This window comes from Streptopelia decaocto, assembly GCF_964273445.1.
Source record: "Streptopelia decaocto genome assembly, chromosome: 1".
NCBI classification, from domain to species: Eukaryota; Metazoa; Chordata; class Aves; order Columbiformes; family Columbidae; genus Streptopelia; species Streptopelia decaocto.
In genome coordinates this window covers 128,316,807-128,342,523 of record NC_138663.1, presented here as the reverse complement: position 1 = coordinate 128,342,523, position 25,717 = coordinate 128,316,807, and the positions used below count along the sequence as shown (strand labels likewise).

Sequence of the window (25,717 nt, the reverse complement as noted above, 5' to 3'; positions counted from 1 at the left end):
ACTTGATCGAGTGATATTTATACTGTGTTGCAAGGCCTGCTGTCTTTCTCCAGGACCGCTTTTCCAAGCTGCTAACAGGGTGCAGATAAGACATCTGCTGCTGATGACTTTCAATACTGGCTGGATGGCTACCTGCCTTTATAAATCCATTAGATGTCTACCCACGTCTTCAGGCACTTTCTTGCTAGGTCAGCTTAGAAGTTATTAGGAGCAACAGCTAACAGGCGAGATTATTTTTGAGCCACAAAACAAAACACAAAATCTACTCAGCTGCCAGCTAAGCCTGAGATGCCTGATGTCCCCTTTACCACTGAAAAACTCCTGAAGACATGTCTGGAGTTACTGGAGACTTCATAGAGTGGGACAAGGCACCTCACCCGTGCCAGTTTTGGCCATACAAAGAAGACAAATCCACCTCTCCTGGTCAGGGTTCTTCTAAAAGTGGGACATTTCTATGCTTAAGTTCTTTCTGTGGCCCCAGCTCTGTGTACTTTTGTAACTTTGGCTTTGTGACTTTTCTAAGAGATTGTCTAAGTAGGGTGTGTAGAGAGATCTCATTTTGAAACTGTCAGTGCTCATGATCACCAAGATTCTTGGCATCTTCAAGCATCTTAATACCTAAAAATGGATCTTTGTGAATGTCTTCAATTCTGTATACCCACGATTTTAGAAATATTCTGATCTGCTGTCAAAACTCCCCATCACCCCTTTACTCTCAAACCTAGTGCTGCCTGCACTCAAGTGTAGGAAAGTCCTGAGTTGGGCTTAGGTTTTGTAACAGTAGAAAACAACAACAAAAGAAAAAAAAGAAAAAAGGAAATGAGAAGAAAGGTACAAAAATACCTAGCGTGTAAGTATAATTTCTATAAATGTGTATTTTACATAGAAACTCCATAAGCAGTAAGAGACTGTTTGTAGAAAAAGGAGCTAAACTTACCATGCCTTCGGAGGTAACTTGCTGTGAGGGTGATAGCCACAATGAAGCTGATAATGACGAGAGTTGAAGCAGTAATGACCTTATAAGATGGAGGCACAGTAGGGACAACGCACTCATTTGTTTTTTCTGAAACAGAAGAAATAAAAGATAAATAAAGAGCCCAAGAAGATATTGGCATTTTCATGTAAGAGCAGGTATATGAATTTTGGTGGTTCTGTCCAAATTCTAACTCAGATATTCAGCCTGAAAATTCACCTGTTCGATAAACAAACAGATAAAGCTGGCACCTAAATTTCTTCCATACCCCACATTTACTATGTGCTGAAGTTTTTAACACATTCACAGGATCTGAAATGCCGGGTCTACATCCAGAACAGGACTGAGACAGGCAATACTTAAAAACACATAAGCTGTTTTTAAACAAACTGGTTAGGCTTGGTGGCAAAGTCTGAGTCCACATCTAGAAAACTTCTATTCTCAAAGGTACTCTGCATTTTTTCTTACTGTTTCCTCCAGATTTATGCCTAATTTTTTTCCTCTCTGAATTCACAGGTGACAGAGAATGATGTATTAAACAGACTAGAATAGAGTTATTTCTGCATGGCAGGAAGAGTGTTGTGGCAGTGGAGCCTCTGGCTTTTCACCACTGGAGACGACCATTCTGCCGCTTGGACATGAGAGCAGATAATGAGCCATTCTAGGACCAGACTAATTCAACAGGAGGTGCATGGTCATAGGTCTTCAGATTTTCATCATCTGCATCTGCCACTATTAAACATCATCCAGCTTCTAAGACACAAACCTGATGCACTGCACAATCTTCCCTCCCACTGTGGGGTTTGCCTCCTATGTTTACCAGAGGCTGTATTCTGTCTGGAGCTCTGTGTCCATGAAAGACTAGTTTGGAGGACCATTTCCATCTTACCAAAATGGGAGTGGTTCCACATCTTAAAAATCAAAACCTGGGGGTTTTGTGACTGCTGTTGTCACTGTTGATTGCACTCTCCTCTGAGGATCTGCGTGACAACAGCGTATTACTATTACTTTTTTTTTGTTGCTCTCCTTTTCTATGTGGCATGATATTCATAACATTCTTCCATTACCATCTCCAGGGACATTATGCACTACATCTAGAAATAACTAATATTCATAAAGCACTAGTTTCTGGCATTCGTTCTGAAGCTGAATGGCACTTCTCCTCACAAGGCCCTTTGATTTTAGTAAGATTGATGAATAAGGTGCCTTGATGAATAAGGTACAATTCCCAAGGAAAAACAGCACTTCTCTAGCTTCCCTTGAAGGTGCCCTTATCTCTACAGTGAAAACATCAGACCCAGAGACATTTCAGAATACTTTTTTGGTAACAACATTAAAAAAAATCCTTTTGGCTTTCAGAATTTTCTTCCAAATCCCCTTCTACTGCAAAACATCTGGACTGTAGTGTGCTGCCTTCCCTCATGCTGTTTCTCCTTGTGCCTCAGGCTTTTCAGAGCACAGACTTATCTATTATGTTATCACTTTTAAGCCACGCACAGTGATGGAATTTTTTTGGTATGACTTAAGCCTATATTAAATATGTGTATGAAAGCAGAGTTTTCCCTAGACCCCAGCTGACAGTTTCTGTTGCTGAAGCAGGAACAAACATGCTTGTTAAATGAAGAAATTATTTTTAAGTGCAACCTGAGGCTTTTGCAGCATGTACATTTCTCAAGACCCTCCATTCAAATACCAGATCTGTATCATGCAACTGGCAGCAAGACGGTGCTGGTACAGAGGGGCCCAGCATGGTGGCATCCCCAGCTTGTGGGAGACGCTGAGGCTGACATCACCAGATCCCAATGGGACCCAGTTGCCCCCTCAGCCCAGCTGTGACTCATAGCAAAACAGCAGGAGGACAGAGCCGTCTCTGCTTGCCAGTCACTGTCATGACTCTCCCACCCTTGCTGTCTTACAGCCTTTGAAATATTTTGGTGTGCAGCCCACAGGCGGGATCATTGGGTCATCCTTGCATGAACATATACACAAAATCTACCGCTTTTTTCAGAGGCAAACCAGCAGATTCAACAAAATGGTTTTGTAACACAAACTATTAATAAAACGTACTCAGAAACAAACTGGTGGACTTGGAAAAGCCATCATTTTCAATGGAGCAAGTGATGCTGATGTCTTCGGTCACGTTGAGCCAGAGTGTGCCAGTGACATTGTACGGGCTGAGGCTGGACTTGGACACCCAGCTGGCATTCCACACCACAGACACGTTGTTGAGGGTCCCAGAGATTTTGGGTTTGGGAAAACCTCCATGAGAAGAACATCTTACCACCATCTCAGTTAATTCACAGGAATCAGTGGATACTTCTGTTGTTATGTTCGGCTCAGTGAAGTCAGCTGGAGCAAGAAAGATTTAGTTAACATTCTGTCAGATTACAGCGAGGGCCTCAATCCTGATCACTCACAGTCAAAGCAAAGACTCCCCCACAGGGCATTCTTCCTTTATCATAATCTTTTTGGCCTGTCTTGTGCCTTAGTGTTCTCCTCACAGCCTTGACTGGATAAGGCCTTGGCCTTTGCTTCTTCTCCTGCCTGGGCAGTACACAGACTTCATGACCCCACCCCTCCAATGCTGCTGTTTCTCTCGGCATACACCAGTTTGTGGAACAACAGAAGGACTCATAAAACAGGTAGGAGAAACAGGGGACTGAATAAAAATCCATACTGGAGGCCAGGGTGGACAATTTCCTTCTCCCTCCCTCATTAGTCCTGTCTCAGCCAGAAGCTCACAGAGGGTCCATCTCTGCTGGGAGAGGAGGTGAGTCGCATGTTGGTCTCTCAGCCTGCATGGTCAGCAAGAAACTGAATTACGTTTTCTCCATGAGGGCCCCTCCAGAAGGCCCAGCTGAGAGCAAGACCAAGTCATACTAGCCATTGCAAATATGCATAGCAGTACACAGGTCCTCTCAGACCATGTTCTCACTGGACTTTTTTCTCATTGCCAAAGACAGTTTTCAGAGGTTTCCCACACACACAGCTTGTTCCATGCCTTCCTGCTTGGTCAGATGTGTTTGTAAGGCTACATGGTGAAATGGATGAGAGGACTAACATAAGTGAAGAAGGAGAAGAAAGGTAGTGTCCTTTTCAGCCTGCTTCCCTTTGCCAATCTGGTTCACTGTGTTACTGTAAACAGTTGCATTGGTACAACTGAAGATGCCCGTGGGTTGTAATAAACAGCCCAGGGTGAGGAGGAGGAGGAGGCAAGGGGTGGAAAAGGAAATATTTAAGGCTGGAAAAATCTCCATGTGATGACATCTTTAGCAAGAGAGGCCTCAGTCAGAAAAAGAAGCTTAGTTTCCAGGTGGGCTTAAGTCACAGCACCACCACTGCTGCCAAAGGGACCAGATTTTCCCTCCCAGCCCTGCCAACTGTAGGTCTGTAGCCTGCCCAGCCCCTCAGGCACAGGCCCCAGCTGTGGCATGGCCAGACACAGAGCTGCAGCACATCGCTCAGATTTTTGGAGCAGCTACGGTTTTGTCTGCAATCGCTCCCTGCCTGACTCACCACTTGACCACATGACTGCTGGGATAAGGCTGACAGGTGCAATGTGTCTCCCACAGCTTCTGCTGACCATGAACCCATGGTCTAGGCTACCAGGTAACTAGTAACCAGTGAAAGAACTTTGCTCAACACTGCACGGCTGAACCAGCGGCGGACAAGGACAGACCCACATTTCCTTCCAGGCTGACTACCTGTTGAGCAATGTGGCATTGACATCTAAGTCCCTTCAAAGCTCCCAGCTGCCTTCATCGAGGCTCCCCGATCAGTCACCAGGGATTAACACTTTTCTGCCTCTCTCAGAGTAACCCAATTCCAGCAGGGGTGAGGGGAGCTTTCCTTTTGCTGATCCCCACAATAACTGATCCCACTTTCCCAAAGGGAGCAGAAGTCTACCACAATTATTACAATCGGCCTGTTAAGACAGCAAAGGGGTTTCTGGAAGGAAAGAAACCTGAGTTATTTGCAGAGAGGAAAAGAGATCCGTTGTTTCACACTTTTCATGCAGTTGGCTCCTCAGCCCTCACCGTTAGAGAGGGTGCTGCCAGTGCACTTCCCTTTTTTCATATTGGTTCCCAGAAAGATCACTAAATTTGTCTCCTTGCACACAACCCCACCATGCCAGTCAGGCAATGGCCAAAACTCAGGATCTTGTGGGTTTTTTCCTGATGAATCTCATTCCAGATGGGGAATGCTCATTCACTGGCTTGTCTGGAAGATTCCTGGAACTCTCTGCTGCTAAAGGTATTCAAATATATGTGTATATTTATATATGTTACCAGTATCTCTGCCTTTGGTTGAAATCAATCGGCACAAAAACTGTGGTGGAAATGGAAAATAATGTCAACGGAACTTTTTGTAGCCTCCAAGAAAAGATTCAGATTCATTTTGAGCAAAGGGACTCAAGTTGTTTCTTTAAGGTGAAAAGCCCCAAATCTCCAGCTGAGCTCAGCCTTAGGTTGTGGAGCTGCAGCGCAGCCGGCAAGCTGGCCAGTCCTCTGGAGAGCCTTGGCTCCCAAGGGGCTGGATGTGGGCCTGAGATGCTGAGGTGGCCACAGAGAAGCAATGACACCCTGTTCCTCTTTTGGCTTGGATGCTTCCTGTGCACCAAGGGCTTGGTCTCTGCTTTGCCCAAAAGACAGCAGGAGGCAGAGGTGGCCTAGGTTGCTCACCAGCAGTGGTACCTGGGGAGGTGTCCTGGGAGGGGCACTTGCCCAAGAGGGGGCATCAAGGGGAGGATGGTGGGCTGGTGGTGGGAAAGGTTAATTTTCTGTACCAGGTGTAGCTTTGGAAAGGTAAGGGGGGAGGCTGCTAGTATGGAGATACAGAGGCCTTAACACACTTTCCAGCAATCTTTCAGACTTGATGGAAGTCTATCTGCTACACTATGACTGAAGATTGGAGAAGTGTCTCTTACACCCACAGGCTGGCACCAGAAAGCCTCAGGTGTCAGGAAGCAATCCACCTACCTGTAACAAAGAGGGTGACAGACTCATCACACACAACGACTGTGTCCTTTCCGACGTGCTGAACTACACACTGGTAAGGGCCACTGTCTAGAATTTTCACAGGGGAGATCCACAGAGTGAGGTTAGTTTTGTTCATCTCTGTGCGGTTCTTGGGCATGGAGATCATCTTCCCTTCTGAGTAGGCAAGCACTACATCTGTGGTGTTCTTCTGCCAGTAGACCCGGTAATTTTGTAGGCTTTCCAAGCTGGGAATTTCATAACAACAAGGCAGGCCAACTTTTTCTCCCACTTTGCCTTTGATTACTTTCTTCTCCAGTGCATAGCCTGTACGTGGGGGACAAACAAAAGTCAGTGAAACAGTGGTACAGCTTTGTGCCAGGATCTTCTGCATAGAGCTCATGTCTTTCAGCTCTGTTTGCACCCACTAACATACCCCATAACCCACCCAGCTGTTCACAACTTCAGCTCTGCGTGCAGGGGAAGTCTACCTTGGCACTGCCTTTTCCATGGTGCTCCAGTCCCAGTTAGGATCCCAGGCTAGAGAGGGCACACAATGATTTCTGCATGGATTACTGAAGGGAAAGGCAGGAGAGTTACCTGCCTGAACAGAAATTTTGCTGGTCCCTTAAAAATTCCATACCTCAGAGTGAAGAATTTCCATGTAAAGGGATAAAAACACACATGCCCAAACTGCTATCTCCTCTGCTCTTCCTTTTCAGAGCTCAGTGTTTGGAAAGTCTGTGTCACCCTCGAGTGAGTTCCCTGTATGCCAAACAGGGCCACAGTGGACTACTAGTTTGGGGGTTTTGGGGTTATTTTAGAAGATTTTTTTAATATAAGAAAAAACCCCAAACCTTTCAAGATCCCAGAAGCTAGAAGCAGCTTTGTTTACAATAGTAAGCAAAGGTTACAGCCACACAGTTATCAGCTTCCTAGTATTAGCAAATGAACAATTTTGCCTAGTATAGCTAAGACAAATTTGTATTTGTGAAGGCCCGTGGGCTTCCCTTGGGAATACCTGCAAAGCAGCACAGGCACTCCCCAACTCCTGCCCAGTGACTGTGTCAGTGCCATACCCAGTACACAGGCATGTGCCTACAATAACAAGCCGAGGCCCTCACAAGGGGGAAATCAGGTCCAACTTTCACCAGGTTAGCAGTAATTCCCCCTGCTTCACACTACGACTTCTATGCACGCCACTCTCGTGGTCAGCCCGGCTTTCCCACTCGCCTTCCTCTTTGCTGTGGGTAGGTGCTGGTAGGGGCCAGGATCTGACATGTGAGGGAACAGCCTAGCAAGGAGCTCCTGGTGTTGCTGAAATGGTAACCCAGTACTAATCCATGGTCCTGTGCTCTACCAAGGCCTGGCAGGTGGCTGAGCTTTTGCCTGGGTTTGTGCAACCTTCAGGATGATGCTTATCCCTGGACACCCTGCTTTCTTAGTACAGAAAATCAGGCTGCTTTACACTTGCCCTGCTTGCACCCATCTCTGGTAGTGGAGGGGGGATACCAATATGATGCACTCCATTGACTGAGAGCAGAACAAGAGAACAGCCAGCCTCAGGACAGAGAAGATTCAAATTCCCTCTTCTTTCCCTGGAGAACAGATCTTCACAAACATGTCTGAGAGAGAAAAAGTCCTGACCAGGCAGTGTTTCACTGATGGGGAAAGCAAAGCATCAGCCAGTGGTGGATGTGAGACTCCATGTGCAAAGCCTCAGACTGAAGTGTGAACTGAACGTTTGGCAAAGCTGAGCCTAAGAACAGCCACCCATCCTCAGCAGAGTCTGGCTGATGCTTACACTTTATTGCCACTGCCAACCCCTACCCGCAGCCACGCTGTACAGAGGCACAGAGCGCAGCACTCTGTGTGTGACATTCAGATTCAGCTGAAGTGTCCAAAACAACCAGAAGCTTGTTACCCACCAGGGCTCATTTGCTTAGCGGTGCCTTAATATCAGAACAGGTTGCCCAGAGAGGTGGTAGGTGCCTCATCCCTGGAGACATTCCAGGCCAGGCTGGACAGGGCTCTGAGCAACCTGATCTAGTTGAAGATGCCCCTGCTCATTGCAGGGGAATTTGACTAGATGAGCTTTGAGGGTCCCTTCCAACCCAAACTATTCTATGATTCTATGACTTCCAGACCCTTGGGATGCCACCACACAGCTGGCAGCCAGACCCCTGCGGCATGCTGACCTGTGCCCAGCAGCACACCCTGATGAAAGTGCTTTGCAATCCTCCAGCTGCCAGTGCTGGAGGGAGACAAGCAGATACTCAGTCTGTGCCCCGGCACAGACAGATCTTGGGGCAGCATCGGAGGCCACTTGCTGAAGCTAAGCCCAGAGCGAGCATGTGACAGGATATGAAATAAGCTTTCACCCCCTCTACCCTGCGGCACTCCTGTCCGTGTCCCACTTGCACGCTTTACGTTACTCTGTAGGAAATACACTGAAAAATACTGGGAACGTCCTTGCAACACTATGGAATGTTTTAATGTTAATTAAATCAAATAGAATGTATAATTAAACAAGCAACTTCTCCTTTGACTGGTTTCCCTCCACTCAGCCGTTTCATTGATCTTCCAAAGGGAATCACATTTCAAACACATTTCCCCCCCACGACACTGCCTGTACTTCCCCTTCTAATGCATCACAAACTCTGAGCAACCAGACTGCAGCAGAGCAGGAGCCCACTCAGCCCGCTGACCTGTGTCAGCCAGCAACTGGTAGCAAAATGGGAGAAAAAACAGTTCTTCCACACCGCACAGGGTAAGACCTGCCGTTCCCTGACAGTCTTTGGCAGCCAGAATTTTAGGGTTTTCTTGACATCAGCAGTTTAATCACTGCTGCTGGAACAGTTTTTGCCCTTTCAGGAGTGCACGTATGGTTTTGGCTTCCACAGCATCCTGTGACAATGAGTTACACGGTTTGATTATATACTGTGTGAAAAAGCGTTTCCTCTTGTTCACCTTAAAAGCAGCCCTCTTTAGGATGTGATTCTTGAAGTTCCTCCTCCTGCATGTCTGCATTCATTTGTATGCATGTGTGTTTTTTTCCCCTCAACCACATCTTCGCTTATTCTCACAGTTCAGCTCTTACTATTGTTGGAGAGACTCACAAGAGCAGCCAGTCAGACTTTGGGATTGTGGAGCCTGCTAAAGACAATTTTCTATTTTCTTTTGCAGCAATAGGGGAAGAGTAGGTGTAATGTAAATGTCAGGGTGACATAGCATCATGAGTTGCATGAGGTTCTGCGCGCTTTGCCCCTAAGAGTGTCCTTTGCAACCAAAAGGAGAACAAAAACCTTCTTGGCAGTACATGTGCAGGGGCTGGAAACTCCTGCTGATGTCACATCTACCCTTAAAAGGCTCTGTACCCTTGAAACTGCAAGCTGAATGCTGCGAGCCTGAAGGAACCGAAGTCCATGAAGAGTCATTCAGCCCCACAGAAGTCCCCTTTCACTTTAAAGGTGAACTGCAAAGCAAAAATGAAAATCCAGTTCTGTCCCGTTTCTGTCTCTGTAACTAGCCTGTAGGGGAGATATCCACCTTTTTCTAGAAAAAAAATAAGAAGATCCCTCCCCTTCCCACCCCCTTGCAGCACACCCGTTCCCTTGATGTGCACACCAGTCACTCCGACACTGGAAGCCCTCGGCGTGTGGCAATGCTGAACTGATGAAAGGGCTGACTTTCTGTTCCCTGGGCAGAAAAACATGTTTAGTTCAAACTATGCCTGTGCTGCAGATGCCCCATATGGTGAGGCCAGTTAGAAGAGAAAGGTGAGTGTAGAGGAAAACTGTCCTTTCTCATTTGCTCCAAGAGTCAGCAAGCAGGAGAGCTGTTGAGCCTGTATCCCTATTTCCTTCATTCCTTCCCCAAGCTGTGCTTCAGAAATTCCCTGGTCACAGAGACCTTTGTTGTCCTGACCACACATACAGTCAGGCAGCATGGGATGGCAGATTGACTCTGGGACAGAAGACCTGAGAGATATTTGACTGTAAAAGGTGACACAACGCTCTAGAGAAGCAGCGTTGAACTGTTGTAGCCCTTCAGATAATTCCTGGTGAACAGAAACCCCAAAGCCATTCTCTTTCCCTTCTGTTCTCCATTTTTCTGCCCTTCTGGACCGCTTTGCATTTTTTTGGTTTTAGCTTGGGTTACCTTGTTTTAGACACAACCCCCAAAGCAATGCACATGAAGGGAAATGTCCTTCTTGGTGGGTCTGTAATCCTGAGTCTGGGATCCCAGATGACAGAATTTATCACATCTCCCTTGGTGCTCTCTATTTCATAGATGATTTACCTTCACTGAGGGAAGGAGGGGAAGCCTTACTGCTACTTGGGATTTATATGCATGCTGTGTTATTTGCTAGATGAAAACTGTTCTCAAGAGATGTGCGCCTGGATTTTGCAATGACTGTGGACTGTGTAACTTCAGCTATTTGAGAGTTTAGTGTTTAGTGTTGTAGTGTTCTTCACCATGAGGATGGTGAGACTGAAACAGGCTGCCCAAAGAAGCTGTGGATGCCCCATCCCTGGAAGTGTTGAAGGCCAGGGGTTGGACGGGGCTTTGAGCAACTTGGCCTATTGGAAAGTGTCCCTGCCCATGGCAGCAGGGTTGGACTAGATGATTTTAAGGTCCCTTCCAGACAAAACCATTCTATGATTCCCTTGCCCCTGTGTAAGCATCAGGTAAAACAGTGGATCTGCACATTTTTTGGACCGACAGTCCTGCAAAAAGCTCTGAGGCAAATTGTTTGTGGCACACCCAAACTGGGAGAAAACAGCCTCGCATTGCTTTTATTCCATAAGGTGCTTTGTAACAGCACCTGGTCTCTCTAATGTTGAATTATGGGCACTACTGACTTTGCTGATACCTTTTTTCACCCTCTGCCGGTGCGTGGACTGGAAAAAGGGACTTGGGGCAGCTCTGGGAGGAGGTGTACATCATGCCATGGTGAGGCAAGGGCAGTTCTGGTAACTGGGGCTGGGCCAGCCAAGGAAAATACGTCTTGTGGAGCTGTGGCTTTCTCCTGCTGGCCATCCCCTGGGGTCAGTGAGGGAATCACACCCAACAGTCCCCGGGTAATTCTGCAGCTCAGGCTCCTCATTTTCTGTGAGCAGTACATTCACGCCAAACTTGCAGGATTTATCCTTTCAGGACAATGAGGACAAAGTATTTTGGGGGGATTTCTGAGGAAGACAGATAATCAGTTGAAAAATGAGAGATTTTGAAAAGTTGAGTCTTTAAAGGACTAGAAACTCCCCTTCGGTCTTTTCTTTATCCCAGGTGATTTTACAAGTGAGGAATAAGATTTTACCAAAGCTTTCCATGGAGTTAAAATTCATCAAATGTCTTGTGCTACACTGGAATACGTGAGGAAATGCTTTGTATTCAAATCGGTGCTGTGACAGACTCCTGTGAATGCACTGATCACAGAGAAGACCCCATTAGATGCCCAGATGACTTCTGCATGGAGCCTTCATGACAGTTCAGCAGCACATAAAAACACTGCCTTCCTCTGCATTTTGCAGTAAATACCCTGTGCTATGAGAAAGATAGGATGCAACAGAGAAAAGGGGGTGCTGTTGTCCTCTTTAATGAATCTGTGACCGTGTATTAACCCGGGCACAAGTGCCTGGCAAGCCTCCCTGGCTTTTCCTGCTCAGATTCCACTTCAGCAGGTAGAGGCATGCAAAAGGAGGTCTCAGTATGCAGAGAAGGGAGGAGTGGCCCTTTCCCCTTGCACAACCCCAAGCCCAAACTTCTAGTCAGAAACCACAGGCCTTCTGCTGCCCTTCAGCTGCTCTGGCAAAGCCAAGCAGCTGCGAACCCAGTTTGCTTCGCTCATGTCACGGTGACCTCTTGTGGGGTTGTGTTCCCTTACTCATCGCAAATGTGGTGAGAGAGAGAAGCAGAAGAGAAGACGTCCCAAAGAAGAACAGCGACGCACTTCATTCGGCAGCAGTCCCACCCAGTCTCGCTTCCCTGTACCCACTCATGCTAGTTGAGTGTGCCCGCGCCTATTAAGTCACAGGATTAATCCTGGTTTATGATGATGTGATGCCTTGCCTGAGGTAGGGGAACAGTTTAAAGAGGTTTTTCTAAAAGTTCAGCTTTGCTTGCTTCTGTGCTGTAACCTCGGGCTGCCCTGCTTAGAGCGGTACAGCAAGGGCACGGCCCCCCTTTCATGGCTTTATGCACTTCCCATCCTCACATTGCCACATTCCTCACAAACAAAACACTAAACTTGCCTCACCCAGCTCTATACTGCGTGATTTGGCAACAATTATAATATTCCCATGATGTGTTGGTGCCTGATTCCTTCAGCAACCTTTGTTCCATTTTAACACTGTTTTGTTTCACATGCAAAGCCTTTAGTGGAGAAATTCTTGAAATCGTGAAGCGGCTGTGAAAACCAGAGGATACCATCCTGTGTTTACAGAAATACAGCCCATCTTTGGGGCTGTGCACTAATCCCATTTATTTTTTTCCAGCAGCATGTTAACTTGAGGTTCTGTTGATGACCAATGAAATTATCCATCTTATTTGTCTCCTTGAGCACACTTTGATAAGCAGTGATTTTAGAGTGTTCACAGGGTGCTCTCAAGACATTTTGGTGTCTTAGACACACACACTACTCCTGCCAAAGCTCTCCCTCCGACTACATTTTCCTTTGCAGGTTGCAGACTGAACGCTCTGCTTTCTCCTGTCTTAATCATCAGAAAGCAGATTTCACGCCCCCCTGATAGCCTTTTTGCCACAAAAACCAGCAAGACGATACAGCCAGACCAGGAATGAAAGGAATTGCCCTTACTGAGGCATGACTCTGTCAAAAACCTGGCTTCAAAGGGAAGGAAACTCCATTAATCACAAAAAAGTTCTATGATTGGTAACCAGCAACTGAGAAGACGAAAAAGAACCTGAAATGCTTTGGTAAAGGGCTCATTGCAGCGCTGGGGCAGCTCTAGCCAGCCAGGACCCCTCCTTCTTGCTCCTGTGGTACCCAGCTCTGTTTCGGTACTTCTTGAGATATAGTTCTACTGCTCTCTGAGTCACCTCTGCCCTGGCTGGGACAAACCCACCGCCTGGGTATGTCCAGTTTGCTCTGTTTATAGCATGAGTAAGATTGCAACTCTCTGCAAGTCAACGGGCAAATTTCTAACCTTGGCAGTAGCCAAGAGGTCAGATCCAAGCAAGGAGCTGGGGATGAGATACCAAAGTACTTGCGGGTGGGGTGGGGACTATATTGTGTCTTAAGACCTTCCCCTTTTCTGCGGAGTCCTCTGCAGGGGTGTTGGTTGGGGAAGAGAAGAAGAAGGGCTTGCTTATCTCCTGTGCTGCATACCAGCAGGGACACCAGCGATGGGGACAGAAGGACACCTTTGACTGGGGAAGAGTCTTTCTGAACCTTCCTCCTTCTTCTGTTCCTAGCACGCAAGTGGGTGACCCTATTAGAATAAAAAAGGGCACGGGGGGAGAACACAAAATCTGGATGTTCTCAGGGGATTTGCATATTTTATTTCTTTTTGAGATGAAATTCCTTCAACTGGCTCAGCACTCTTACGGTTTCCCAGCATGGGGGCAGAAACTAGATGTGGCAGTTGTGTAAGACAGGCCTTTGGGGGAGATTTGTTGCACACAAAGACAAAAATAAATTTGTTAATTTTTTCCCCTGCAGACTCTGTCCCTCGCTGACTGGATCACTTTGTACTTCCTCTATATTTATCTCCCAGCTGAAGATGTTCTCAGATAATTTTCCTAATTCCTCCAGTACCACGGCCATGCATACTGCTGTCCTCGCAGCAGAGCTTTTGAAGTTGAGATTCTCCCCACTGCTTCAGGCCCTGGTTTTCTTCAGTGTTTGCTAAATCTCACTGCCTCGCATACTCCCGAAGTAGCTAGCTCACTCTGGAAACTAACAGAAGCTGAAAGTGCCCAGTAACCAGGAAAATCAAGTATGATACCTCTCACATAAGACCACTCAAATGTAGAAAAATTATTACTTTTTTTCTTCTAAAGTACTTGCCCACAGCCGTAGCAATATTCACCAGTGCAGCTACCAACGCTACAGACCTGCCAGCCATTATCTTGTTATAAAAGCCTGAGTCCCCACTCAGGCACTAATTCATGAATGCTCTGCAGACAGCAACCCTGACAATAACCCCACAGCTGGAGGCCTGGCAGGAGGAGAAAGGAAACGGCCCTATGTGAGTGCTGCATGGAAAGTGGTAATTAACTGAAGGGTGACTAGTGAAACGAGACCAAAGTGGCCCAGAGGTGTCTGAAAGCTACAAAAGCTGCAGAGGGAGTGAAATGAGAGAGCTGGGCAGGGGCTGCTGGAGGCAGCGGCTGGCGGCAACGCAGGGCAGCGCAGGGAAGGGGCTCTTGGGTGGTGCAAAGCAGCGTCTGACAGCGATGTCTCTTCAGACTGAAGCACTTTCCCTGGCATGGGGATGAAATCCTTGTTTGCTGGGCATGTAAAATTACACTGGAGGTTACCTGCTATGGCGAGAGCAGGGGTGCACAGAAAGACCTGCCTTGGTGATCTTTTGTAACAACTTTTTATAGGATATGGTAGCATTCTGGGCTCGCCACAAGGTGAACATCCTTGGAGTGCAGTATAGCAAGAGAGGCCACCATTAGCCAGCAGTCAGCACTTTTATTTTCAGCCAGGGAGTCCCCTGGGACCAATGATATTTTAAAAGCATAACAGTGAAAAAGCAGAAGCAAAGCCTGTGGCATTTCCGCGTTGGGAAAGATTTACATATTCTCAAATGACCTTCTGAGACTCCCGATAGTGATGTTCCTCCAAGGGGACAGAACAGCTACAATTAAACAAAGTTAATCTATTTAAAACCAAAACTGACCTCCTTTTTGCCAAGCAAACAGCCTTCACTGCATTCAACACATTTGCCTTGCCACCTCATAAAAAACACCACATCTACACGCATGCAGCACTGGTAGTGGGAAACACATGTTTAAAAGGAAGGAGAGTTTCTCTGAACGCGGAAATTCTCCTCCAGCCTGGCACAACCTCAGGGTGCAGCCGGATGACACAGTGACATGCATCTCATGTCTTCTCCACGCGAGAAGAGGTGATCTGGCTCCCCTTTCCCTTCCAACCCCACGTTCTCCCACTCTTTTCCTTGCAGATGGCTCAATATGCCACTTTGGTGTAAAATAAGGAGCAAAAAAACCCCAGAAACTTTCTGCTAAGCTGGGAGTTGAATTAGCTCATTCAAGGATCAGAGACATGCCAGAATTAGTGCAAAGGAAGGACGGATCGTGCAGCAGAAGCGGAGGATTGAGGAGCAGGGTCACACCTTTGGGTGGCAAGGACCTGTTTGGTCCCCTCAGCTGTGCTGCGCTTCTGCATCCCCTACAGGGTACAAAGAGTTGGGTGTAAAAGCAGACTGGCACTGAAGAGAGCAGGCTGACCCCCACAAAAATCTCACTCATCACAAGTGAGGCAGGGGGATAAATCCACCAGTGGCAGCCTTAATTTCTGTTAGATTAATTATGGCCATTAAACCAATCTCTCAGAACTGAGGCAGCAGTGAGCAGGAAAGGTGTGAGGGCGGACAGGGTGGCAAGTTCTGCTGGTAACCTAACACAGCGCCTAAAAACTTCAGCCCCAAACTTTGCATGTTTAAATGCAGGAATGTCACGCCGCAAAAAAAAAGGTTACAAATGTCTCAGTGATCCAAGAAATGCAAAAAAGCTGTTCCCCTCAGAGTAATGTGAGATCACTGAAGTTATCTGAGTTCATTCGGATCTAACTGGAAAAGGAAAAAAAAGAAGTGAGTGAAAGGAACGTTTGACTGGTAGATTTACAAACTCGGTATGCAGGCATATAACTGTATTTTGACTGTGTAAAAATGTAGCTTGTCGATGTTTAATTTTCTGTGTTTTTCTAAGGAATTATTTCATTAAAACGAACAAACAAAACACAACAGAAGAAATTAAGACATCTGTAAGTAAAAGCAAGAGACTTTAGTTGAGTTTCTGTTTCTCCATACAAGCTGTTACAGCAGGTTTCACTCTGGATAGATAGACAGACAGACAGACAGAAAAAGGAGTTGCTTAGTTCTGCTGCTCTTGGTTTTGAACGAAAGATGTTTCTTTTCTGCATGTCTGGAATAGGAGGAGACAGAAATTCATCCGAAAAAAAAGAAATTAAAAAAACAGCTGAAGGCAGCAAAAGCAATAAGACAGAAACTCAATTTGAATCCAGCGATCAAGCGGGCAAATCTGGTACATAAAGAAAAATTTCTGTTATCTCCGCCATGAAATCTGCCCTAGGCACAACCCACACTGGAGCTGGCATGGAAGTTAGCCGCCCAGCACCTAAAGCTCATTGCTAGACACTCCAATATTTGGCCGGGCCACAAAACGGCAAATCTTTCTTGTTCTAACCCTCTTTGTCCCCTTGTGAAACCCAGCTCCGCTCCAAGCTCTTCATTGGCAGTAACATGCGAGAGGGGATTCCCAGAGTGAGTTACTTGTGAGCCAGTGCTCGGGCACAGCGTGGAGGGAAGTAGCTATTCCCCCCGCCCTCCCGACTCTCCAATAACTCAGAAAAGCTGTAGGGATTTTCCTCAAAACTTCCCAAAAAATTTCAATGCTGGGAAGAAACCAAGAACTAGACAGTCCCTGGTCAGATGAAAACTCCAGGGATGTCTAAAAGGAATAGTCCACGGACAAACCCAGGCTCACTAGGGCCCTGCAAGCAGCGCTTATGCCAGATTTGCACACAGAAATCACAGAATCACAGAATGTCAGGGATTGGAAGGGACCTCAAAAGATCATCTAGTCAAATCCCCCTGCTAGAGCAGGAACACCTAGATGAGGTTACACAGGAATGTGCCCAGGTGGGTTTTGAATGTCTCCAGAGAAGGAGACTCCACAACCTCCCTGGGCAGCCTGTTCTAGTGCTCTGGCACCCTCACTGTGACGAAGTTTCTTCTCATATTTGAGTGGAACCTCCTGTGTTCCAGTTTGTACCCATTGCCCCTTGTCCTATCATTGGTTGTGACTGAGAAGAGCCTGGTTCCATCCTCGTGACACTCACCCTTTACATATTGATAAACTTTAATAAGGTCACCCCTCAGTCTCCTCTTTTCCAAGCTAAAGAGACCCAGCTCCCTCAGTCTTTCTTCATAAGGGAGATTCTCCACTCCTTAATCATCTTTGTTGCCCTATGCTGGACTCTCTCCAGCAGTTCCCTGTCCTTCTGGAACTGAGGGGCCCAGAACTGGACACAATATTCCAGGTGTGGTCTCACCAGGGCAGAGTAGAGGGGGAGGAGAACCTCTCTCGGCCTAGGGCTAGGATAGGGAAAGGCTGTACGGGGTGATTTCTAGCAACATCTTCCTGATACACCAAACTGGGACTGAGAACATCCTGATATTTGTAGGTAGGTGTGAAGGTGAAATGGCAGGAGAAAAACAAGCCCATGGGGATATCGGCAATGCATGCAGACCGTAAATAAATAAGTTTGTGCTGTAATCAAGCTGTAATCAAGGCTGGTTCTGCCACTTTTCCCCTGTGCTGAGGCAGCAGGGTGCCCATGCACATCAGTGTTTCCAGCAGCAGATGACATCTCAGAAGCAGCTCTAAATTACTCCCGCATTTCAGTGGGTCACTTCGGGTGAAGCCCAGAGTAGCAAAATTCAATTACAGGGGAAACAAATATATCTATGTAGCTTGGGCATACATGTTTTCCTATGAAATACAACTTTCAAATAATCCTTTTTAATTAAGACCTCTTAAAGATGCCTTCTGCTATGATGTAAATAATTCAGCCTGGCGTTCCCTGTGTTGCTATTTCACTCAGGTAGGGCATATGAAACACATCTGCTCTCATCCTAGCACCCTACTTGACCTTTCAGATCACTACGGTGTGGAGGTGTGCAAGCAACAGAACCCCTGGGCTCTAAATAAACCCAAGGGTGCAAGAAGCAGCCACAGGCTCTTTGTGCCAGCTTTGACTGTGCCTTGATGTGGTCATGACCAGTCCCACACGAGGTCAGTTCTGTAAATCCTGGCCTTGGTGACCCGCTTAACAACGTGTGGGAAGTCACTGGCAGGGTCATGGCAAACTCCCTTTCTGGGCTTCACCATTTTGCCATGACAAGGTCAGAAGTTGGTCCTTGTGGTCCCTGTGGGTGACCTAGGGAATGCATCACCTATAAGTCCCAGTAAAGCTTTTAAAACCAATTGTTTGTGGGTACTGTAGCATGTATTTTCAGGGGTCACTGCGTAGGAATACCTCTTTTTGGAGAGAAAGGTGGCAGGGTGTGTACATGTGCATACAGAGGGAGAAAGAAAGCATATTGAGTGTGCTGCCCTTTTCAGCCTGCCAAGCAACCTGCTGCCGAGGAACGAGGACTTCCACAGAGTCATTGTGTGGGAAACATCTAACAATTGTGCCTCAAAAGCTGATGTAATGCTTTTAAAAAACCTTTTTTTCCTCTCTGCCTCTTGCGGAATTAAACCCCAGAATTTTGTAACTGATCAGATTTGGAGAAGAAAGTCTCAGCAACAGGATGACCAAACCCTACAGGCAGATGGAGTTGTTTCCCAGCCCAGGCATGTCTAGACCTGCCTTCCAGTCCCTCACCAAGCCCTTGGTGCCACCACACTTCTCACAGCCCCTGCAGCTGCCTCCTACCCTTTCTCTGGCTATTTGGGTGCTGCCTGTGGCTAGCCAGGGGCTTCCATGCAGTGGTCGAGGATGCCGCATCTCTGCCAGCTCTGCCTCCCTGTCAAATTTGGCTGAAAGTGGGCAGGGGATTTGAAAGTTGTGAGCAGGGGCCTAAAGAAACAGATGGAGACGTGGAAAGCAGGAAAAACTGTCATTCCCTTAGTAAGCCATATTAACAAAAAAAAAAGGTACAACTACAAGAACAACTAGTTTTCTACCATCAAACTCCTATTTCTAGTACTGGCTATTAGCATGCATCAGATTGTATATCCAAGTATTGCCCATTTTTATCCTTGGAAACCACATCCTTTTTAGAGAAACTACATGACTGGCTAATTACAGCATGCTCACAATTTCATTAATAACATATCACAAGCTCTTACAGTACGGAGAAGGAAACCATTCTGCACATGATGGATTGTTTGCCCATTTCAGTACGGGCAAAATACATCCACGCTTGACACGTGTTTCACAAGTGCAGAGGTAGGGGAAGGAGTGCGGGGGAAGACAGGAGGGCAAAGATCTCATGAGTGGTGTTTGAGGTGGTTACTTTCTTCACAAGTGAGCTTTGTGCTTCGATCCCTGTTAAATTCTCTGAGTTTTGTTTTAAGATTCTGAGACTGAAACTCAAAATGAAAGTCAGCATCAAGTATCTCCAAGTTTCACAAAATCAGCATGAAAAACTCCTAATTTTGCATCACTTGATTTTTAATCAAAGCCTCAGTTCAGCCTCGCTTTGTTCCAGAGTATCATTAGCTGCGATGAGACACTAAAATTGCCAATAAGCACAACCTATTTTGCATCCACAACGAAACCCAGCTGAGAAGTGAGTTTTGGGTCATTTCAAGGTTAACATTTCACACAGCTGAGAAGACTCATTGAGGTTGGGGGGGACCTGTGGACTTCAGTAAGCTTTGTGGCAGGTCCTCGCAGAAGAACAGGGGGCAGCCCTTGCAGCCTTCTGATGGGAACTTGTGCTGCAGGAGAAAACCCTCCGACCCACTGCCCTTGCCTGGTCGTCCCCACTGTGCGCTCACTTTCAGTCATCCAAAAAAAAGCAGAAACCACCCCGCCACCGAAGCCAAAACCTGAGGGGCTGCGCCACATGTTCACTGTGGACATCAGCCACCCTGAAAGCACCCTCCTTGCTCTCACCTCAGCCTGGATGGGTGACCACCTCGCCCCTCCGGGAGCTGGCAGCCATGGGTCCCCAGCGCTCGCCACCATGGTTAGCAAGCCAGCTGCCCCCAAGCCTCAGCCCCAGCAAAAGACACCAGAACGAGTGCCCTGGGGGGTTGCCATCCCCCAAAGGCAGGCATCCAGCATGCCCCATCCCACGCTCCCACACCGGCCGCTCCTGCTTACCTGCGCTGAGGCAGAGCCCCACCAAGAGCCAGAGCCCCAGCTGCCTCCTCAGGGCCAGCGGGGCGGCGGGCAGGCACACCATCTTCCTGTAGCTCCTGCGCTGGGAGGAGAGGAGGACACAGTTAAGGGGAATGGTGCCTGAGGAGCCACAGCACCCGCTACACCCCCTTCCTTCCTGCCTGCTGCCGCCTCAAAAAAACACGAGCACAAGCCCGGCGTGCCGTGGTGCCACGGGGTACCTGTGGCTTCCCTGGGTGAGCAGCCCCAAGGTCACCCCCTGAGATGGGGAGGAGGCAGGGGGTCAGTGCCTGGCCATAGGCACCTGGCTTCTGCTGCAGGGCCACCCAGACGCTTGCTCCCCGCCAGGCGCGGGGGAAGGCCGGGCAGCAGGCGGGCGCTCGGCCTCATAAATTGCCTCCCGCCCACCCACGGCTTCCTCACAGGGCGTGTGTGAGGCTGCGGCGGCGTGCGCGGTGCCGCCTTCGCCTCTCCTTGACGATACAGATGCACGTCCAGCACGGGGGAGGGAGAGTTTTGGGTTGATGGGGCAGAAAAGGGCCCTGCCTGTGATCCATGGGCATTGAGTGTAAGTGTTGGGCATTGCCAGCACCGGTGGAGCCTCTCAAGTCGGAGTTTAAAATGCAGCCAAGTGAAACACCTGACACTACTGTGGGAATAATCCTATAAAATTATATTTGAAATTAAAAACCCCACACATCATTATTTCAGGTCCAGATGGATGCAATCCACCAAGTTCAGTTACACAAAGAAGATTTAAGAAAGACCACCAAAGCTGCACATGTTGGCCATCACAGCCGAGCACCTGGACAGGGAGCTGCCTCCGGATGTGTCACCAGGACCAAAGGGACTCTGGAGAGCATCCATCGGTCCCAGAGACATGGAGGAAGACCTTGCCTCCCCAGTGTCGGGTCCTCTTCCTCCAGAAGGCGCCCATGACACCCACAGCTCCTCCAGAAGGTGCCCATGGCACCCACCACCAGCCCCTTCATCCTGCTCCCCAGCTTGCCCGAGCTCAAGGGCGAGATGTGGGATGTCTGTGCTGTAAAGGCTGGAAAGGTAGAGCCCTCGTGAACCTCAGCGGCCAAACAAAACCAGCCTGAAGCAAATCCTAACCAGAAAAACAAAACACTTAGTAAATAAGAGCCCGTGGGAGGAAACGTGCTAAGTGATGTAGATTTGTACAGATATTGCACATCCTCCTGCAAAATAAAACAAACCCCGGCGTAGTGTAAGGGGTTATATTTAGCCCTAATAATCACAGTGAGAAGGATACACAGCAATGAAAACCTGATTGTCTCAAAGGAAAAAAAATAAAGTGCAAATGCAAACCAAGATGAAAATAATTTATTTAAATGCAGATTTCTGTCTTGCTGATTTAAATTACTTCGATTTAAAGCAAATGCATCCTTTTTATCAGAAATGATTTGCCACAACGTTGCTCCAGTTTTTCTTCAGTATAGATGCCTTGGATTAGATGAAGTAGATGTACTAATGTAGTAGTGAATTGGGCTTATTGGATCATAATACAAATCAGAATTTTATTTTGGCATAACTAACTAGGTGGTATTCTACAGAGAAATCAAATGGCAGAACAAGAACAGCTTACAGCTTTCCATAGAGAAAAAAATGATTCCATATGAAAGGGCAGAAAGGAGCTTGCCATTGAGTCAGACTGGGACTGTGTCTCTCCATTGTGGGGTTTCTAGCACACATGTTTGGAGATTCAGGCTCTGATTTAAATCCTGTACATTTGTACTCTACCCATGCACTTTCCAACAGGAAGACCAGCACAACTGGCAAATGCTAGGACCATGTGTTTATATACAAGTATATTCATAGTACTCAGCGAAGAAAAAGATATCATGACTATAGTAATTCATCCATTGTTTCCCTAAGTCACAGTCCCAGTTCTCTGGCCATTGGTCCATCCTCCCCTCACTGCATGTCCCACACAGCCGTGCAGCACTTTAGGCAAACAGGGACTGTCAGATGGGTCCATGCACTTTCTACTCCTACCCTAATCACGTGTCCTGCATCATTATAGAGTTATGACAACTCAGTTATAGCTCTACAGTTTACCATGTCACTTTCGTTTTAAATTCAAGTGCTTTTTTTTTGCCTTTTTTTTTTTTTTTAATATTTCTGCCATTAGTGTATTACAACTAGAAAGAAAACTCCAGTCTGTTACATCCACATCTGCATTTCTTGCTTGGGGTTTAATGCTACTCTTAGACAAGCAGTCCCAGGGAAAGTGATTGAGCTCCTCAGCTGTCAGTCTCTAGCAAGAAGGCATCATACCCCCGCTTTTTAGCCACAGAGAAACCCAGGGCAGCTAATCACTTCATTAAGACTGCCTAAATTTTTGATAGATAGCTGATCTCAAGGAGTGTATTATCGGTTAAAGCTCCTTCCCTTTTTCTAGGTATCATGGCTCTTGGTATCTTCTTCAGAGAGCTCCCTGATTTCCAGGAGACTGCAAGAACAGAGAGGGCATAGCAGCCAAGTGCGTTGTTCTGCTTTGATCAGGGGCAGAAGTCACACTTTTTCCATCAATTAAAGCTTCCCTAAGCACATATCCTTGATTCTTGGAAGCCACCTCTTCAAGGGAAGAGGTATTATGCATCTTTCCCTAACACTTAGGATGCTAATTTCATATATATTGAAGTCACAATTCAGAAGAGACTTCTTTATACAAGCACTGTAGTGGGTTCTGTAAGAACACTAATTCACAGAGAAATCCCCATAGGAATAAGCTTTCTCGCACACTTCAATAGGCTTTCAGCATTTCACCTGTATGTGCTCCAGAAAAAGGTTTAAACAGGTAGAAGAAGCATTGCAGAATGAAAACAGAGACTTGAATTTAATAAAAGTGTTCCTTTAAATTCTGCTAAAAACAATTACTGTGGAAAAAAAGGAAGATGCGAAAGCGTCACACACACCACATTTTTCCTTTGCTTTCACACAAAACCGTTAGGAAAAAAGCAGAAAAGACAAGTGAAATTCTGCAGCGTATGTGCTGTGTACAGGAAATTAATTTCACTAATCAGCACTTGTGGTAGAAATCCTTTGCACTCAAAGGGAAGGCTGTTTAAATATATTGCTGCTAGATTCCTCCCGTAGATCCCCTGACGTTTAACCATCTGATATACCAACATTTTCTGAATGGCAGAGCCACCACTGCAGAAACATAATTCTGGTGCAGTCAAACATTGTTATTTTGAACATTTAGTGACTGGTAAAAACAAAACAAAACAAACAAAACAAAACACAGCCCCTCCTTATTTCTCAGTTGACATATCAGAAATCTCAGAGAAATATCATAAAGGGCAGAACTGTGTAAATACTGAAAACAAAACCACTGCACCTACTCTCTGGTGAGGATTCATAACCACATTCCCTCCTACAGAACTGGGATCCCTTTTATTGGTTTTAAGGTAAATGGATATTCCCATCTGCATTAATCTGAACTAAAAGCACATCTGCATACTTTTAATACAATAATGTCTAGGTTGAATGAGAAGTATCCAAGATGTGTTTCCAGAGATGTACATCACCAAAAAATGGTTTTGCAGGTGGTCCAAAAACATCTTTGTCAGTGAAATGATCCCATTGCAAAGCAAAGTAACTTTTTTAGGAAGTTTTTTCATAGAATCATAGAACCATTTAGGTTGGAAAAGAACTTTAAGATCATTGAATCCAACAGTTAACCCAACACTGCCAAGTCAACCACTAAACCGTATCCTTAAGCACCATGTCTACACATCTTTTGAATCCCTCCAGTGATGGCAACTCAACCACTTCCCTGGGCAGCCTGTTCCAGTGCTTGACAACCTTTTCAGTGAAGAATTTTCCCTGATATGCAATCTGAATCTCCCTTGAGGCCGTTTCCTCTCATCCTGTCAGCATTGGATGGCTCCAATACCAGCATGTGGAATATAAGTATATGGAGTAATGAACTGAATTGAGCTGATAACATTCATCGGTTCACCAGTGGAAGTAAATGACATCTTTTTTTTTTCTTTTTTTCCTGTAAGAGAAGGGAAGAAGGCAGCCCTACCAAACAAGTCCCAGCATCCTGAGAAGTTAAGTCGTTCATACGAAGACAGACTGTCTCCTACGCAATGTCAATAACAAAACAAAAAATGTTGGGGGAAAAGAGGAAAATCCAATAGTTTTGAGCTACAGAAAAACACTTTCATTTTACAAAGGAAAATAACAATAACAAAAACCCCACAGCTTAAGAAATGTCTTGTTCTTGTTTTTCCCCCTAGCCATCCCCAACCTTCAGACTGTAAAGCGGGCAAGATTTGAAGAAGTTAAATCCTTCATCTCAGCACAGATTAGAGCTCAAGTATGGTCTTGTTTACAGGAAAAAAGGAAAAAAAAAAAAAGGAAAAAAAATAAAAGAAAAAAAAAAAAGACTTCCAGGAAACAAAGACATGTTTCACATCTGTAATATACTTGCAGCAGAGCACGACAGACATCTCCAGCCCCTCAGAGCATGGGAGGGAGCCTGCCCATCTTGTGCCCTAGACGCTCCTCTGAGAGGTCTCAAAACTACTTTAATCCAAAGATGCCACTGGGTGATGGCCCACTTCAAGGGGTTTGGCATTCAATGTGCACTGGTGTTCAGGCGAACTGAAGGAAGAAACCTGGGGCAGTGTCCCTGTGCGGGGCTCAGTTCTCTCCCTGTGTTCAGCAAAGGTCACACGTGCTTGCTGGGATCCACCCCTCGTATCATGCCCTTGGTACTGTGCTTCCCCACCTCCCTGCGCCCAAGGAAGTTGTCACTGGACCTGTAAGAGCCATTTTAAACCTGGGAGGTGGGCTTGGAGCCAGTGTTTGTGCCCTTCCCCTGCACAGTGTTCTGGGCTTGGTGCACCGTTGTTCTGCAGCCCATCCAGTAGTGATGCACGCTCCAGAGATCAGTGGTGCTCCGGCCTTCAGGAGAGGTTTGTATGCTGTGGCAAGCCTTTCTGAGGGCTAAGGGCTTTGCAATCAGACAACATCCAACCTAGCAGAGAGAGTCTGTTTCCTGTCATCACTCAGCTAGTCAAATCCACAGATTCCTTAGTTTAGTAATCTGAAGGGCGCAACTCTGCCCTCATAAAATCAAGGCACAGAGTCACTGCTGTCAGGTGTGCTGGGGACAAGTATCACAAGTACAGTGCCCAACTGGGACCAGGGTCCAGCGATGCCTAGGGCAGGCAGCACTGCTTGGTGCTGGACTAGCCATGCACAGGCAGATAACATGCTTTGCTGATGTGATGTATGTCTGCTGTGCCATCGTAAGTCAGGAGTGACAAATAAAGTTCAAAAAAATCTTCTGGACTCAGAAAGAGAGAGGAGGAAATGTGGGAAATTAATTTAAGTGAGGTAAATGCAAAATGTACCCACACTGTTTGGCAAGCGTAACTTCATCCCTGTTACTGTGTGAATATTTGATTTTTACTGCTCAGAGCACCAGGGCTTCCTGCCAAAAGCAAAGTTGCCTTAATAATCTGGCATTGCCTTCTTCAGTTACCCTTGCAGCAAACTGATGTATGGGATCCACTTGGTCGCTGCATGCTGTTGTTATGAGGCATCACTGTGTACCCACCACACAGAAGATGAACATGCCCACATGGTCCACGCAGGAAAGAGTGAGTGGGTTGCTGCCCCACAGTATGCAAA

General features: G+C 46.6%; 1 protein-coding gene across 3 annotated transcripts in view; it reads right to left on the bottom strand.

Moving 5' to 3' along the window:
- Positions 1 to 25,717, bottom strand: part of LOC309439653 (T-lymphocyte activation antigen CD80-like) — a 41,482-nt gene that overhangs the window by 8,677 nt on the left and 7,088 nt on the right. Inside the window, exons 1-5 of one of the 3 annotated variants that reach the window (XM_082052492.1) lie at positions 20,263 to 20,379; positions 20,024 to 20,123; positions 5,953 to 6,276; positions 3,041 to 3,322; positions 938 to 1,063 (exon numbers count right to left, since the gene is read on the bottom strand). In XM_082052492.1, coding sequence (XP_081908618.1) covers positions 938 to 1,063; positions 3,041 to 3,322; positions 5,953 to 6,276; positions 20,024 to 20,105 — 814 coding nt within the window. In that variant the 5' untranslated portion in view covers positions 20,106 to 20,123; positions 20,263 to 20,379. Of the gene's footprint in view, positions 1 to 937; positions 1,064 to 3,040; positions 3,323 to 5,952; positions 6,277 to 20,023; positions 20,124 to 20,262; positions 20,380 to 25,717 lie in introns of those variants that run through there. The other 2 variants (XM_082052493.1, XM_082052491.1) reach the window with 2 other exon arrangements.